This window comes from Schistocerca piceifrons, chromosome 1 (genome assembly GCF_021461385.2).
Source record: "Schistocerca piceifrons isolate TAMUIC-IGC-003096 chromosome 1, iqSchPice1.1, whole genome shotgun sequence".
Lineage (NCBI taxonomy): Eukaryota > Metazoa > Arthropoda > Insecta > Orthoptera > Acrididae > Schistocerca > Schistocerca piceifrons.
This window is the reverse complement of record NC_060138.1, coordinates 1,239,601,884-1,239,620,763: the sequence shown is the minus strand read 5'-3', so window position 1 is coordinate 1,239,620,763 and position 18,880 is coordinate 1,239,601,884. Positions and strand designations below refer to the sequence as shown.

At 38.9% G+C, this 18,880-nt stretch overlaps 1 protein-coding gene across 4 annotated transcripts in view; it reads left to right on the top strand.

Annotated features, from left to right (window-relative positions):
* LOC124803155 (probable ATP-dependent RNA helicase DDX56) overlaps window positions 1–18,573 on the top strand; it is a 107,466-nt gene extending 88,893 nt beyond the window's left edge. For all 4 annotated transcript variants that reach the window (XM_047264346.1, XM_047264359.1, XM_047264339.1 and 1 more), the window contains 2 exons: window positions 9,541–9,759; window positions 18,430–18,573. In XM_047264346.1, the coding sequence (XP_047120302.1) occupies window positions 9,541–9,759; window positions 18,430–18,495 (285 nt within the window). In that variant the 3' untranslated portion in view covers window positions 18,496–18,573. The remainder of the gene's footprint in view (window positions 1–9,540; window positions 9,760–18,429) is intronic.
* Window positions 18,574–18,880: the final 307 nt, after the last annotated feature.

The following is an 18,880-nucleotide window of genomic DNA, read 5'->3' as shown; positions in this document are numbered from 1 at the left end:
GGGAATTTAAGGAGATGGGACCTGGATAAACTAAAAGAACCAGAGGTTGTACAGAGATTCAGGGAGAGCATAAGGGAGCAATTGACAGGAATGGGGGAAAGAAATACAGTAGAAGAAGAATGGGTAGCTTTGAGGGATGAAGTAGTGAAGGCAGCAGAGGATCAAGTAGGTAAAAAGACGAGGGCTAGTAGAAATCTTTGGGTAACAGAAGAAATATTGAATTTAATTGATGAAAGGAGAAAATATAAAAATGCAGTAAGTGAAACAGGCAAAAAGGAATACAAACGTCTCAAAAATGAGATCGACAGGAAGTGCAAAATGGCTAAGCAGGGATGGCTAGAGGACAAATGTAAGGATGTAGAGGCCTATCTCACTAGGGGTAAGATAGATACCGCCTACAGGAAAATTAAAGAGACCTTTGGAGATAAGAGAACGACTTGTATGAATATCAAGAGCTCAGATGGAAACCCAGTTCTAAGCAAAGAAGGGAAAGCAGAAAGGTGGAAGGAGTATATAGAGGGTCTATACAAGGGCGATGTACTTGAGGACAATATTATGGAAATGGAAGAGGATGTAGATGAAGATGAAATGGGAGATACGATACTGTGTGAAAAAGTTTGACAGAGCACTGAAAGACCTGAGTCGAAACAAGGCCCCCGGAGTAGACAATATTCCATTGGAACTACTGACGGCAGTGGGAGAGCCAGTCCTGACAAAACTCTACCATCTGGTGAGCAAGATGTATGAGACAGGCGAAATACCCTCAGACTTAGAGACCGATATAATAATTCCAATCCCAAAGAAAGCAGGTGTTGACAGATGTGAAAATTACCGAACTATCAGTTTCATAAGTCACAGCTGCAAAATACTAAAGCGAATTCTTTACAGACGAATGGAAAAACTGGTAGAAGCCGACCTCGGGGAAAATCAGTTTGGATTCCGTAGAAATATTGGAACCCATGAGGCAATACTGACCTTACGACTTATCTTAGAAGAAAGATTAAGGAAAGGCAAACCTACGTTTCTAGCATTTGTAGACTTAGAGAAAGCTTTTGACAATGTTGACTGGAATACTCTCTTTCAAATTCTAAAGGTGGCAGGGGTAAAATACAGGGAGTGAAAGGCTATTTACAATTTGTACAGAAAGCAGATTGTAGTTATAAGAGTCGAGGGACATGAAAGAGAAGCAGTGGTTGGGAAGGGAGTAAGACAGGGTTGTAGCCTCTCCCCGATGTTGTTCAATCTGTATATTGAGCAAGCAGTAAAGGAAACAAAAGAAACATTCGGAGTAGGTATTAAAATTCATGGAGAAGAAATAAAAACTTTGAGGTTCGCCGATGACATTGTAATTCTGTCAGAGACAGCAAAGGACTTGGAAGAGCAGTTGAATGGAATGGACAGTGTCTTGAAAGGAGGATATAAGATGAACATCAACAAAAGCAAAACAAGGATAATGGAATGTTGTCTAATTAAGTCGGGTGATGCTGAGGGAATTAGATTAGGAAATGAGGCACTTAAAGTAGTAAAGGAGTTTTGCTATTTGGGGAGCAAAATAACTGATGATGTTCGAAGTAGAGAGGATATAAAACGTAGGCTGGCAATGGCAAGGAAAGCGTTTCTGAAGAAGAGAAATTTGTTAACATCCAGTATTGATTTAAGTGTCAGGAAGTCATTTCTGAAAGTATTTATATGGAGTGTAGCCATGTATGGCAGTGAAACATGGACGATAAATAGTTTGGACAAGAAGAGAATAGAAGCTTTCGAAATGTGGTGCTACAGAAGAATGCTGAAGATTAGATGGGTAGATCACATAACTAATGAGGAAGTATTGAATAGGATTGGGGAGAAGAGAAGTTTGTGGCACAACTTGACCAGAAGAAGGGATCAGTTGGTAGGACATGTTCTGAGGCATCAAGGGATCACCAATTTAGTATTGGAGGGCAGTGTGGAGGGTAAAAATCGTAGAGGGAGACCAAGAGATGAATACACTAAGCAGATTCAGAAGGATGTAGGTTGCAGTAGGTACTGCGAGATGAAAAAGCTTGCACAGGATAGTGTAGCATGGAGAGCTGCATCAAACCAGTCTCAGGACTGAAGACCACAACAACAACAACAACAACAACAACAACATCTATATCTGCATACATACTCCACAAGCCACTGTACTGTGAACGGTGCAGGGTACCCTTTACCACAACAAGTCATTTCCTTTCCTGTTACACTTGCAGATAGAGCGAGGAAAAACAACTTCTATAATCCTCCGTTTGAATCCTTATTACTTGAATAGGAATGGTTCCTATGTGAAGTGAGTTTTGGCAGCAGTAGCCGGCCGGTGTGGCCAAGCGGTTCTAGGCGCCTCAGTCTGGAACAACGCGGCCGCTACGGTCGCAGGTTCGAATCCTGCCTTGGGCATGGATGTGTGTGACGTCCTTATGTTAGTTAGGTTTAAGTAGTTCTAAGTTCTAGGGGACTGATGACCTCAGATGTTAAGTCCCATAGTGCTCAGAGCCATTTTTTTTGGCAGCAGTAGGATCGTTTTGCAGTCAGCTTCAAATTTTCTTAGTAGTGTTCTTCAAAATGAATGTCTTCTTCCCTCCAGTGATTCCCATTTGAGATCCCGAAGCATACTGTAATACTTGCATGCTGATTCTACACCTACCGGTAGCAGCATGCCTCTGAAATGCTTTGATGTCTTCTTTCGATCTGACCTGGTGCAGATCCCAAACACTCAATAGATCACACTAGTGTCCTACATGTGGTCTCCTGTACAGGTGAACCACACTTCCCTAAAATTCTCCCAATAAACTGAAGCCAACTATTTGCATTCCCTACCATAATCCTCACATGCTCATTCCATTTCATATTGCTTCATAGCATTAGGCCCAGATATTTAAAGACATGACTGTGTCAAGCAGAACACTACTAATGCTATATCCAAACATTACAGGTTTGTTTTTCCTGTTCATCTGTGTTTTCTACATTACATTTTTCTACATTAAGAGCCAGTTGCCATTCATCAAGCCAACTAGAAATTTTGTGTAGGTCATCTTGTATCTGCCTACAGCCACTTACCTTCGACACCTTCCTGTACACTACAGCATCGTCAGCGAACAACCGCAGACTGCTGCCTACCCAGTCTGCCAGATCATTTATGTATATAGAAGATAGCAACAATCCTATCACACTTCCCTGAGGCATTCCTGATGTCACCCCTGTCTACAGTGAACACTTGTTGCCAAGGACAACATACTGGGTTCTATTAGTATTATTAAGAAGTCTTCGAACCAGTCACATATCTGGGTGCCTGTTCCACATGCATGTACCTTCATTAACAGTCTGCAGTGGGGTACTGTGTATAATGATTTTCAGAAATCTAGAAATATGGAATCTGTTCATCGATAGTTTCCAATATTTCATGTGAGAAAATAGACAAACTGCGTTTCACATGAGCGAGGTTTCCTAAAGCTGTGTTGATTAGTGGACATGAGCTTTTAGGTATCTAGGAAATTTATTATATTTGAACTCAGAATGTTGTTGTTGTTGTTGTTGTTGTGGTCTTCAGTCCTGAGACTGGTTTGATGCAGCTCTCCATGCTACTCTATCCTGTGCAAGCTTTTTCATCTCCCAGTACCTACTGCAACCTACATCCTTCTGAATCTGCTTAGTGTATTCATCTCTTGGTCTCCCTCTACGATTTTTACCCTCCACGCTGCCCTCCAATACTAAATTGGTGATCCCTTGATGCCTCAGAACATGTCCTACCAACCGATCCCTTCTTCTGGTCAAGTTGTGCCACAAACTTCTCTTCTCCCCAATCCTATTCAATACTTCCTCATTAGTTATGTGATCTACCCATCTAATCTTCAGCATTCTTCTGTAGCACCACATTTCGAAAGCTTCTATTCTCTTCTTGTCCAAACTATTTATCGTCCATGTTTCACTTCCATACATGGCTACACTCCATACGAATACTTTCAGAAATGACTTCCTGACACTTAAATCAATACTGGATGTTAACAAATTTCTCTTCTTCAGAAACGCTTTACTTGCCATTGCCAGCCTACATTTTATATCCTCTCTACTTCGACCATCATCAGTTATTTTGCTTCCCAAGTAGCAAAACTCCTTTACTACTTTAAGTGTCTCATTTCCTTCTCTAATTCCCTCAGCATCACCCGACTTAATTAGACTACATTCCATTATCCTTGTTTTGCTTTTGTTGATGTTCATCTTATATCCTCCTTTCAAGACACTGTCCATTCCATTCAACTGCTCTTCCAAGTTCCTTTGCTGTCTCTGACAGAATTACAATGTCATCGGCGAACCTCAAAGTTTTTATTTCTTCTCCATGAATTTTAATACCTACTCCGAATTTTTCTTTTGTTTCCTTTACTGCTTGCTCAATATACAGATTGAACAACATCAGGGAGAGGCTACAACCCTGTCTTACTCCCTTCCCAACCACTGCTTCCCTTTCATGTCCCTCGACTCTTATAACTGCCATCTGGTTTCTGTACAAATTGTAAATAGCCTTTCGCTCCCTGTATTTTACCCCTGCCACCTTTAGAATTTGAAAGAGAGTATTCCAGTCAACATTGTCAAAAGCTTTCTCTAAGTCTACAAATGCTAGAAACGTAGGTTTGCCTTTCCTTAATCTTTCTTCTAAGATAAGTCGTAAGGTCAGTATTGCCTCACGTGTTCCAGTGTTTCTACGGAATCCAAACTGATCTTCCCCGAGGTTGGCTTCTACTAGTTTTTCCATTCGTCTGTAAAGAATTCGTGTTAGTATTTTGCAGCTGTGACTTATTAAGCTGATAGTTCGGTAATTTTCACATCTGTCAACACCTGCTTTCTTTGGGATTGGAATTATTATATCGGTCTCTAAGTCTGAGGGTATTTCGCCTGTTTCATACATCTTGCTCACCAGATGGTAGAGTTTTGTCAGGACTGGCTCTCCCACTGCCGTCAGTAGTTCCAATGGAATATTGTCTACTGCGGGGGCCTTGTTTCGACTCAGGTCTTTCAGTGCTCTGTCAAACTCTTCACGCAGTATCATATCTCCCATTTCATCTTCATCTACATCCTCTTCCATTTCCATAATATTGTCCTCAAGTACATCGCCCTTGTATAGACCCTCTATATACTCCTTCCACCTTTCTGCTTTCCCTTCTTTGCTTAGAACTGGGTTTCCATCTGAGCTCTTGATATTCATACAAGTCGTTCTCTTATCTCCAAAGGTCTCTTTAATTTTCCTGTAGGCGGTATCTATCTTACCCCTAGTGAGATAGGCCTCTACATCCTTGCATTTGTCCTCTAGCCATCCCTGCTTAGCCATTTTGCACTTCCTGTCGATCTCATTTTTGAGACGTTTGTATTCCTTTTTGCCTGTTTCACTTACTGCATTTTTATATTTTCTCCTTTCATCAATTAAATTCAATATTTCTTCTGTTACCCAAGGATTTCTACTAGCCCTCGTCTTTTTACCCACTTGATCCTCTGCTGCCTTCACTACTTCATCCCTCAAAGCTACCCATTCTTCTTCTACTGTATTTCTTTCCCCCATTCCTGTCAATTGCTCCCTTATGCTCTCCCTGAATCTCTGTACAACCTCTGGTTCTTTTAGTTTATCCAGGTCCCATCTCCTTAAATTCCCACCTTTTTGCAGTTTCTTCAGTTTTAATCTACAGGTCATAACCAATAGATTGTGGTCAGAGTCCACATCTGCCCCTGGAAATGTCTTACAATTTAAAACCTGGTTCCTAAATCTCTGTCTTACCATTATATAATCAATCTGATACCTTCTGTATCTCCAGGGTTCTTCCATGTATACAACCTTCTTTCATGATTCTTAAACCAAGTGTTAGTTATGATTATGTTGTGCTCTGTGCAAAATTCTACCAGGCGGCTTCCTCTTTCATTTCTGTCCCCCAATCCATATTCACCTACTATGTTTCCTTCTCTCCCTTTTCCTACTCTCGAATTCCAGTCACCCATGACTATTAAATTTTCGTCTCCCTTCACAATCTGAATAATTTCTTTTATTTCATCATACATTTCTTCAATTTCTTCGTCATCTGCAGAGCTAGTTGGCATATAAACTTGTACTACTGTAGTAGGCGTGGGCTTCGTATCTATCTTGGCCACAATAATGCGTTTACTATGCTGTTTGTAGTAGCTTACCCGCATTCCTATTTTCCTATTCATTATTAAACCTACTCCTGCATTACCCCTATTTGATTTTGTGTTTATAACCCTGTAGTCACCTGACCAGAAGTCTTGTTCCTCCTGCCACCGAACTTCACTAATTCCCACTATATCTAACCTCAACCTATCCATTTCCCTTTTTAAATTTTCTAACCTACCTGCCCGATTAAGGGCTCTGACATTCCACGCTCCGATCCGTAGAACGCCAGTTTTCTTTCTCCTGATAACGACATCCTCTTGAGTAGTCCCCGCCCGGAGATCCGAATGGGGGACTGTTTTACCTCCGGAATATTTTACCCAAGAGGACGCCATCATCATGTAATCATACAGTAAAGCTGCATGCCCTCGGGAAAAATTACGGCTGTAGTTTCCCCTTGCTTTCAGCCGTTTGCAGTACCAGCACAGCAAGGCCGTTTTGGTTATTGTTACAAGGCCAGATCAGTCAATCATCCAGACTGTTGCCCTTGCAACTACTGAAAAGGCTGCTGCCCCTCTTCAGGAACCACACGTTTGTCTGGCCTCTCAACAGATACCCCTCCGTTGTGGTTGCACCTACGGTACGGCTATCTGTATCGCTGAGGCACGCAAGCCTCCCCACCAACGGCAAGGTCCATGGTTCATGGGGGGTGAACTCAGAATATGCTCTAGAATTTTGCTGCAAACTGATGTTAATGGTATTGGTCTGTAATGTCACAGGTCTGTTGTTTTACCCTTCTTATATACAGGAGTCACTTGTGTTTTTCTCCAGTCACTTGGCACTTTGCCGGCCGTTGTGGCAGGTTCGATCCTGCCTCGGGCATGGGTGTGTGTGATGTCCTTAGGTTAGTTAGATTTAAGTAGTTGTAAGTTCTAGGGGACAGATGACCTCCATTGTTAAGTCCCATAGTGCTCAGAGCCATTTGAAACATTTGAACTTGGCACTTTGATTTCCTTCCGTGACTGGACTACTGATGTATTGAAAACTGAATGCAAAGTGTTCAATCATACGGGATTTTAGGTAACAAATTTCAGTTACAACAGTTAGTGGATCTACTAGCTATTCTTTGCATAACCAAGTACGTTAAGCTCAACACTGCACAGATTCCTTTTAACTTCTTACTCTGTGTATAGATGTTTATGAAGCAGATATTTCACTGGTAATTAAATTGTATGTGGCTATCTCATTGGCTGTAATAAGTGATCTAACTACTATGACAAACAGCAGTTAAGTGTATTACATTATCAGTTCATCACTAGTTTGTATACATTCCCTTTCATCTATTTCTTGGATAGTTTGTGGTTATTGATCCTTGGCCTCAAGATAGTCAGCAGCTACCAGTCCTAACTACTCAGGCAATGTGGACTAAAGAGAATCCAGTCATGATCTTTTCTCCAGTTCATAGTTAGCAATACATGTACATCATCCCAAAAATACATGGGATGAGAGACCTACATTAAGGGGGTAGGATGTCAAACAGGCGAACTTGGAGCAGGGGAGGCACCACAGGATATTTTAATTTCCACCATCTACACTTTTACATATAAATTCTTAAAACTGTGTCAGCATGACCAGGAAGGATTCAGGATTTACACTCATAGCAGTAGAAGTTCAAAAACGCAACAAAATAATTTTTGTTACGTGTGAAATTTTATCATTTTTTTCACTTACTATTGGCAGCATTTGTTATTATAGGTAGACTTTTCTTCGTAAGTAAGATTGACTCTTCAATGAATTTTGCACAGCATACAAACCATACTTACAGGTGTATGAAACTCTAGAATTTATTTAATTTATGAAAAAATGAATGCGCTGCTACACTTAAAATTTCATGTTTAGGAAAAAACTCAAATTTTACATACACTTAAAATTTCATGTTTAGGAAAAAACTCAAATTTTACAATTAATTATCTCAGTTTTTACCACAGTTTTTAATAGATTTGAGAAATTCTGGAGTTTGATACACTTGTAAGTATGGTTTGTATGCTGCACAAGATTCATCAAAGAATCTCTTACTTATGAAGAAAAGTGTACCAATAGCAACACATGCAGCCAATAATAAGTGAAAAAATGATTAAATTTCACATGTAAATGTATAGACAGTGGAAATTAAAATGTCCTGTTGTGCTTCTCCTGCCCCAACTTGGCCAGTTTGACGTCTTACCCCCATTAAGCCTTTTGACGTTGCCCTGCTTGAATCACTGCTTCTTAGTTTTTTTTTTTTTTCTGCAGTATTACATTGGCATATAGTGGTCAATAAATTCAATTTTTATTAATTTAATCTTCTCAGATTTCTTCCATTTGGGTAGCCTCAGAAACTGCCAACACAGGAACAGTAATGATACAAAAATTTAAATTGACAGTTAAATTCACTTTTAAAGATTCCTTCTTCAGAAAACATGTGGGGAACACGGAAAAGAAAGGTAATATGAAACTGGTAAACACTGGGTGGAATAACGAAAATGGGAGGGATAGAGGTAACCACTCACTGTGTAGCTGAGATGTGGAACAGTTGATAAATCATTGGTAAGCATACATACACATGTCAAGCTAAATTTTTCTGGCACTACAGACCAACTGCAACAGAGCAGGGTCTATGTTGCCCCGTATATGTATGCCTGAGGAAGAACAGTATCCAAAAGCTTTGCGATGATTAAAATTTTGCCTGTTGACCACACCAGCTTGACTGATTCCGCATTTAGAAATCAAAAGCACTAAAATGTGAATGTCCTGCAGTATTAATTTATTTAATCAGTTAATACTTGATTATTGCCATGAAACAGGTTATAGTACTGATAACTAATTTTGAAAAACATATAACACATAGATGGATATCTGCCAAAACAGTGTAAATGTTTTCATTGGCACTGCATTTGTTACACACACACACACACACACACACACACACACACAGAGAGAGAGAGAGAGAGAGAGAGAGAGAGAGAGAGAGAGAGAGAGAGAGAGAGAGAGGGGGGGGGGGGGGGAGAAAAATAAAATATAAACTGAAATTCAAAGGCGGTCATAAGTGTGTAGACTGATAGAGGAGAGGATATGGTAAGCAAGAAAATAAACAGAAAAGGATAGGAACAAAGGATATTTAAGAAATGGAGAGCCTAACATGAAATAAGACCAGGAGGACAGCAAGAACCTTACTGGAGAACCAGCTCAACAACACTGATATTGAGAAGATAGATCCAAATGTCTTGAATCACTGTTGAAGTTGACTGGTGGGAAGTTGATTTCTGCGGGTGTCGAGGAGGATGTGAAATGAATGTATGTGTTTTCATTTTTATTATTTTCAGCTGTATTAATAGAATTATACTGCAGTTCTTTTTAATAAAAATGCATTTCTTCATCAGAGTTACTTCGTGGATAATCCTAGAGATCTGCAGACATTACGGCATGATAAAGCGCTGCACACAGTGAAGATTCAGCCTCACTTGGCAGATGTCCCTGACTACATTGTACCAGATGCACTAAAACAGTTATCAAGGGTCAGCACTAGCAGAAAGAAAAATCGTCTTGGAAGTTCAAGAAATAATCTTGCAGGCGTTTCTAAAGCTAAAGCAAAGTATGAGGTGAGTGAATCATGTTTGTTGTCTTTTGTTTATCATCTTGGATTCCGTGTTACACAGTATCTGAAATTTTAATGTATAGCATTGGAACATAAAGTAAATTAGAGCATTTCAGAGGACATTGTTAAGGGCACTGACACAAATGATGCTGTGTGGCATCTCAAGACTTATTTGAAAAGTGTGCAGACTGCATCAATATTTACATCTACATCAAAGAACTGACACATGAATATGTCAAGTTAGAAACTATGGATGGAGTTAGTAACACCATAGAAACAAAAGATCAACTAGTTGTTAAAATCAAACACGAAGTTTTAAAATTTTAAATATTATTATTTTGTGGCAAAATTTTAAAGTGAGATCATATGATGTTTAGTTATAAAAATTATAAACTTTATAAGGCACAATGGGAGTAACTACAAACAGTTTCAAAAAGTTTTTAGCTGAGATACATAACGAATATGGAGATGCAATTTATCATTCCATTGTTCATTGACTTAGCCATGGAAAGGCACTAGATAGATTTTTCAACTTACTTTCAGGAATAAAATACTTTCGTATCAAAGAATGAAGTGCTCTTCAAAGAACTTTGTGTTTTAGGCTGGATATGTTGCTTAACATTTTTAGTAGATATAAATTACTTCTTTAAAAGACTTAAATTTAAAACTACAAGGAGACAGAGTATTTGTAATTGATCATATTCGCACATTAAAATGTTTGAAAAAATTTTAAGGACCACGTCAAAACAAACGTTTTGGCAACTTTACTGCCTTACAAGATATTATTTATGGAACATCCACATGAAAAAATGTGATTCTCCTATTAAAATGTGTGTTTGGGCAACTCATTGAAAACAAATTAGTGTTATTTGTCAGCTTTATACTTTTGCAACTGAGTTCAGATTTTTCCAAAGAAATTTTAAAAATGGTTTTCTAAAAGTACCAGAAAATTTACTGGTGGGAATAATTGAGCCTCAAGCAAATTATGCATTAAAACAATCTCTCGATAATGACAGTATATTATATGATAGTCTTGCACTGTATGGTGCCAAAACATGGGCACTGTGTTGGATAGAGCAGAGAGACACTTGAGGCTTTTGGGATTGTATTTGGAGAAGAATGGAAGATGTGAAATGAACAGATAAAATAAGAAATGAGTTTACATTACACAGGGTGAATAATAAAGAACAATTACTGGAAACAATTAAGAGGAGAAAAATAAATCGGCTAGGGCATTAAATGAGAATAGGAGGAGTGGTGACTGAAAACAGGACCAAAGGAAAAATGAAAATATCAGCTAAATACATCATCATTTTCAAATCTCCATTTCTCCACCACACTCAGTAGCAACACTTTCCTTCCTCCAGTCCTCATTTTTTCCATTCACAGAGCTTCACCTTCCATCCCTTACCACCCGTCATTGTTGTGTGTGACCAAATTTTGTCACCTGCTACGAGCAGTTTAAAAAATTGTGAAACTTTGTTCTGCTACATTATTTTTCACAGATGGAATTTTGATCCACTATAAGATGAAGTGGAATCAAGTAATAATGGTAAAGCCTTATCTAAATTAGTTAAAACTGCTTTATGGTCAATGTATAATTCCTGACAGATATCATGGCTGATAATTGGTTTTGTTCAACTTTCCTCATAGTGTAATCAACTTTTCTAAAGCCAGTTTTACAAAGGCATGGATTATTTACACTTTCATTCCCCAACATTGCTTACATGTGGAAACATGCAGCTGCCACACTGTCATGTGTAAGTTACAAAAGTTAAAAGATGTTTAACTTTTTATATGATGCATCTTCCCCACCATCACTTATGAGCTTCAGGAATTGCCGACAGGTGAATATGCTGTCATTCTGCTTTTCTTCATTGAACTGTGTGTCTCTTCAATCGTTTGTTTACGGGTGTGAATAATCAGTGCCATGACAAAATAATGGACTTCGTTTTCTATTAAATAAATAAATACTTTGGAAAGTGGCATTATTTTCTTAAACTGTGCATTACGAGTCTCATTCTCACATTCTGGAATTTCTTATAATCTCTTATTGTAATACATCATTTCAAGTGATGGGTTCAGAAAATATTGTAACAGAGAGTGTTGACTAGCTGAGGTGCAGAAATCAAAATTGTAAAGGTATTTTTTCTTTTATTGTGATGATGATAATTTTATGCTTTAGTCGTAGTGTAAATATTATGGTGAAGTGGAAATACAGAATTTATATATGGCTTTAGAGGATTAAGGCTACTCTTGACTCCAGCTGAAACCCTATGTAAATACAGCTGTATTTGTATTGGTGCAATCACTGAGTAATGACTATTGTGCACCATCTCACAAACCTTGCTTACAAAATTGATAACCATATTGGTAAAGAAGCATCATATTTTACAGCACCTGTGGCCTAGCAGAATCATGAAACCTCTGAAAATGAAAACAAAGCAGAACAGATGAGACAGTTCAGTGTATTATAAGTAGCATCCTGGGAATAGCACTCTTCAGAATCCAACATGTGTTGCAGTGATGATAGTGTTTGCAATTGCCGGAAATCAGCATTATAACCACTGTCCTAAGTTACTATTGGTACACCAAAATTGGGAAGAGCCACAGGCACTAAAATGTATGTGAAATTGCAAGTGCATGCCAGTCCAGTGAACTTTGATCTCCCTTATGCAATCACTTGTAGCTGTAGAAAGGATAGTCATTCAAATGCTGACACAGAAAAATTCGGACAGGTTATCCAAACATATAATACTCTGTCGTCCAGTGAAAAATGATAGCAAAATGTGCAAGAAACCAAAGTCATTAGACTATGATCCATTGGATCCATTGCTTCTGCCTGGTAGATAAAATGTTGACATTCCATGACAACTTAAGGAAGATGAAATCTTCCAGGTGGATTCAACAGATTTGTGTAGCTCCCTGTAGCCATCAGAGTCTCCAACTAAGCAGAGAGAAAATATTAAAGAAAAGGAAAAAGCCACCTCCAGCATGCTAGTGTAATGTGAACTACTTGGGGACATGAATAAAACAATAGTTCAAACAAAAGGAAGATTTATGTGCTTGTGTCTGTAGGCAATGGATAAAATTGCTGGCACTGCTATATTAAGGTATTATATCCTCCATCATGAGGTTGACCCTATTGGGCACAGAACCAAAGGGGGTATAGCTCTGTTTGCAAATGACACACATTCTTCTGTCACACTGCTTACTCATCGTCAAACAATGGCTGTTACAATTAATGAATCATATGACTCAAAAGCATGAGTGCATTCTCTTGCAGAAATATGATTGATTTTTTGGACTTCCAGCTGTATGAAGTAGTTACGTGTCTACAAACTTTCTGTCAAGTGCTTCTTAGCAATTGTCAGGTGGTAAGTGACTGCCTTATGGTTGTCACCTTCATCTTTATGTAGTGTTGGTAGTGGTTGTGACATTTCACTGAGCAGTCCATCAGTTATAAGGCGGTGTTTATGTCCCACTGTTGCCGCACCTGATTTAACCTTGCGATGCATTGTTTCTGCACTGTGATCAGCTATGAACTGTCATCTTTATAGATAGTATTGGCAGATATTTTTTATCTCTGTAGCTTCTTTAGTTACATTATCCCATTAATAGTTAGCTTTTGTGATGACAGAGATGTTGCTGAGTTTTCCAATAAAATTTGTTACTGCTGATTTCTCTGGATGTCATAGCACATACATCTCTCATTTTCAGTCCAGCATTGTTCTATTGTGTGTTTATCTGACATAATATGGTCCACACTGTCATGGTATTTTGTAAATGATGGGAGTTCTCAAGGCCACATTGCCTTTCATCAGCATCATGGACTTCATGTGATGTCTGTTTCAGGAGCCATCCTTTTATCCTAGCAGTGGACCACAAAATAGCAAAAATACCTCCTGAAATTGTTTGCAATATTTTCATGGCAGTGTAGCTGTTCTCGTGGAAGACTGTTCATTTGTGGTTCAGTATTTCTGGTGGTTTTTAGCTTCAGAGGTGGCTTCTACACAGTGTGCATTTGAGCCAGGTGGTGATGACTGAAAGTGTGCTGCATGAATGACTGTTTGAAGTACCTGGAAGTGTGAGATGATTTTATTCGGGATAACCATGTGCTCCCTGTGATTACCACAAGATGCAGCATTAGGCCCCAAGCCTGTAGTATATCTCCTCACCCATTCCTCCTAGTGAGAGAAAAACATGCAACATGCCATAGCCTCATCATGTGCCTGCCTCACAGGTCAAGTTCTTGACTTTCCCAGCTGCTGTATGGTACTTCTGCATTACTACTAGGTCCTCCGCAAACACACACTTTTCATTCTGCTCCTCAACCTTCACATATTCTACACAGCAAGAAGTTATGAGTGATCTCCATTTTAGTGACTGCTTTCCTCCATGGATCTGTCTACATAACACTGCAGTTCTCAAAAGGAACCTGCCAAGAAGAGTAATAAGGCAGAGCAAATCGCACACTGTTATGTTCAGTTTGATAAAGGACTTGATGTACCACACTACTGACAAGGTCCCCAAGGCTGGAGCGTACTATCACCCTGGTTTCTGAAGAGGTGCATAGTTGCTTTAAATGTACTGAAGTACCACAAGAGCTCTATTCTTAGATACTTTTTTTAGTTAATGTAGTATGACATTTAAAGTGATTATCATATTTATATGATAAAACAAAGGAATGACTGTAAGCAGGAATACTCTCTTCGCAGTTTTACAGTTTTCACTGAGCTTGCCTTCAGGATCCACTTACCAAATTACTTTAAAATATTTGCTGCAAAGTAAATGCTATTTCAAAGACTGTGGAGGAGATGACAAGGCATGCTAATGGCATAAAGTTCCTAAAAGTAAGAAATTTGGCAGTCCGGGGCTTCCTTGTCTATTGCAAAAAATGGGGTAAGGAGGAGTCATTTTGCTGGGAATGAGTTGGAAGATGTACCAAGCAAGAAAATATGTAAAGCAAGTCCTGTCGTTCAGTGTGCTTTCAGTGTACCATTTAAGTATAGAGTTGTGCATTGGCAAGAAAAGAATTGTTGGAAAGAACAGGCAATAAGCTGCAGTTGATAAACTCAACATATGACTATGATTACATGACAGTCTGTTGAGGCAGGTCTTCCTTTTCCGGTGAATGGTGCCTCAGGTGTGTGGTGCTTGTGATACCCAGATATCATTATACCACATTTTGATTGCAATTTATATTCAAACAATAGGGCAGACACTGGGATCTAGCTGGTCTGCATTCTCTTTCAGCACACAAAGGAATGACCGTGGCATTGACATCTAAATTGTTGCAAGATGTCTAACCTGCTTCCTAAATTATTCTTTGGGAAATTGTAATGTGTTGTCAACGTCAAGTGTGTGAGAAAGAGAGATTGAGATCTTGTGGGCATGAGGGGCATGCAATATAATTTTGCATTCCTTAATGTAGCCGGGAAGCTTTGTAGAGAATTGTGAGACTCTGATATGTTAGAGATCCACTGAGTTTATAAATGTGAATTTGTCCTTGTTGTCAGTGTTTGTTAATCTCAGTAAAATGTCCAGTCATAAATGAAAAAGTCAAAGGAAAATTATTAATTAAAATCTTGAAATGAGAATTGCATTGTAGTTGCATGACTGTACTGAGTAGTACCTGCAGCTAAGAGATGTGTCATCAAGTAATACAGCTTACTAAAAGCCAACCACAAACTATGCAAAAGGAAGCTAGTTAACATCAGACGTAACATCGAAAGGTAAAACTGTTAATAATGCAACACCTCGCTTGCCAGGCCTAGTCCTAGTGAAAATGTTACATCCTTGTCCTTGCCTGACCTGAGTGCTGACATTCCCAGCTTCTATTATTGAAAGACCAACAGTTAATGTTGAATTTGAACCAGAAAATGATTTTCACATATAAAAATTATTTCCTGGAGAGACACTATGTTAGCAGGCAAGTAAATTCTATGACAAACTGGGGTTTTAACGCTGAAATTTCGGTTTTGTTATCTGAAATGTGCCTACTAACCCACCAAGCAGATAGAGATAGTTTTGTTCCAAACATTTACTCAGGTATATCATTTGTTCATTGCCTGAAATAATCCTATCCAGTTGAATCCCACATGTTATTGAAATTGGTTTGTTGTTCAGTTAACACTTACCATGCTAAGCCCTTAACTGCATGCCACTCCCTGTGTGCTGGCTGATTTTTTCTATTTTCAACAGACTTTAAATAGATGTAAAGGACGGTTAGTTAGAGATACATAAAAACTACAGGTGTGGTTTAAAACTTTAAGGTTTCAACTTTACATGGGTTAACAGTCATGTGTATGGGGCATATACTGTTTCCAAGAAGTGATGCGGATTTCTCCTCGATTTTGCGAAAATAAATTTTTGTCAAAAATTTATTTTTACTACTGTATTCAATTTAAAGAAGAGATAAATTTTGGAAAGTGATCATTTGACACTGAAAGGACATTTGTTATACCATTTGCACATAAAGCATAGCTACATACACATAAGCTATTTTGCATAGTGAACAACAGTGTGATAAAGCTTGAAGCACAGGGTGACACACAAACCTACATTACACTCACTGCACTCATAAGAAGTATCTCTCCTCCCAGCTTTCCCAGTAATGTTCTTTTGTTTTCCACTACACACTACACAACGTCTTTGTGCTTTCTTCTTCCTTTCTGCCATTTCCACACGGTTCGGAAAATGTTTCTGCGACAATCGAGCAATCGTTGCAGATCCATGAGAATCCTCAATTCTCTCTCCTCTCTGTAACACTAACGCAGTGCAAACCTCCGGTATAAACTTAGGAGTGCTCAGTTTCTTCTCATTGATGCAATTGTGCAAAATACAACCATTGGAAACTGCCGTAATTATACAGTGGAAGGCAAGCTTTCTCCACCACTTCACTGTTTTGTGATCAAGTGCTCCATATGAAAGACCCTGATCAAAAAGGTCTACACCAGCTTTATGTTTGTTGTAATCCAGCACTGCCACTGGTTTCAACTTCTCATTGCCTTCTCTTGTAGGAACAGGCAACATTGAGGATGTGTGCCTGGTACTTATCATCCACACATCCCTCTTGTCTTTCCATCGCAATGCTAGCACATCGTACTTGCGGCGAAATATTTGTTCATCCTTTTTGAGTTTACCCTCTTTGAGAGTCTAGGGCAATCCTTTTCTGTTTGGCATTGCAGTCCCTACAAGACCAGTGTTGGCTCTAGCCAGTTCGTCGGCTAGCTGAACACTGGTGTAAAATCTGTCAACATATAGTGTGGCCCTTATCTTGGAGTGAGCCGAACAATCGCTTTACCACTGCAGAAGCACTGTTGTCCAGTTTATCGTCCCTTCCGTGATAAACTTCAAAGTTGTATATGTACCCAGTTTTGGATTCTGCAAGAATGTATAGCTTCATGCCATATTTGTTTGGCATATAAACTTTGAAACCTACACGCCCTCTGAAAGGACACATACCTTCATCAATGGTTAGCGCTTCACCTGGCTGATAACTTTCTTTGAAATTCCTTACCAAATAATCCAGAAGAGGCCTGACCTTATGAAGGGCATCAGAGTCTACTTCACCTTTCTTTTTTTGCTTTGAATTGTCATTTATGTGGAACATAGACAAAATATTCAGAAATCTGTCCCTTGGCGGCATAATACTGAGGCAAAAATTGCAGCTAACCACTGGATCACTACACCAGTGACTGGCCATACTTGGCCTCTCACTGATTGACATGTGGAGGATAATAGCCAGAAACGTCTTTGTTTCAGCAATTGTTAGCATCCTCCACTGCTTGAATCTAGAATTGGGCCCTAATTTGTTTTGTGCTCTCAGTGTGGCCAGCTTCTGTCTAGCATATAGGTTTGTTTGTTCCTTCATAATTGAAATAACCCTGTCATTTATAAAATGAGAAAAAAAATCTAAATATTCACTAGGCTGACCGAGTCATACATTATTTAGCACACCATGAGACCCTGTAAATAACAAAATGTTTGGTGTTTGATCCACTATAGTCCAATCATCCTGTGAAACGTCACTCAATCTTGGCCTCTTTCGATGATGAGTGGGGGGGAACACAGGCGGGGCTCACCTTCATCTGACGACAAATCTGTGTCTGAAATAATACAGAACGTAACAGAACAAATTTCAACAAGAACTGTCTTGTTCTGCATCGATTTAGTAAGATGTTAGACTTACCTGGACTATTGTTATCTTCAATCGTTTTTCGAAGTTTTGCATCCTCATCACTCGCCATTGTGAGTAAAAAGAAGATAAACAAGCTAAAAACAAAATACTAGCGCCAAAATCAACGGTAAACAAACGACAGGACACAACAGAACATGTAACATACGCGTGAAAACACACGTGAATTCGTTCGGAAATATATACGGATATATCGCATTACCTCACTAGGTGCTGTGATCTAGCGCTAATATGATGAACTACAAGCATTACAGGACCTACAGGTTGTAGCAGGAACACTAACAATGCATTTGAAACATTAAAACAATGTGGAATGCAGCGGGACGTAATATTACGGCGGCTGCATTTTCTTCGTTTCCGCCCGCGACGTAATATTATGGCAGCCGCACGCTAAGTGTTAAACATTCACATACTTCTTTTATGTGTAACCTTCAATTAAAAGAGACTATATTAAAAAATGGTTAATTTTTTCAGGCCAAGAAAGCCAATCCTCTGAAGAGCATGGAATTTTTTGGATTCAAGAAGAGGAAAACATCCTGATCCTAAGAAGATGTACAATTTGGATGTACTTGTACTTCTTGTATAAAATAATTTAATAAAAATTTTTATTTTTATTTATATATATACAATGCTGTATATGAGACCTACACCACTGCCGAACTATATTGGTCTTTCTAAGTGTCTAGGAAAACTACATTCCACTCTCAGTTCTCCTGCTTTTAATGATGATTGCCAGAATAAAAAAAAAGTGTATTTACGTAGTAAATTGGTCTTAGATAGCCTGCTGTATGGAAATTTGTTCTATTTATGTGCATTTATCCGGGAGTGGTAACTACAAATTGTGATGTCAATAGCAATCCAATCCTGTTCATGGTACCTGCTGGTTGGTTGGTTGGTTTATTCCATGTCAATGGCTCCTGCCTTG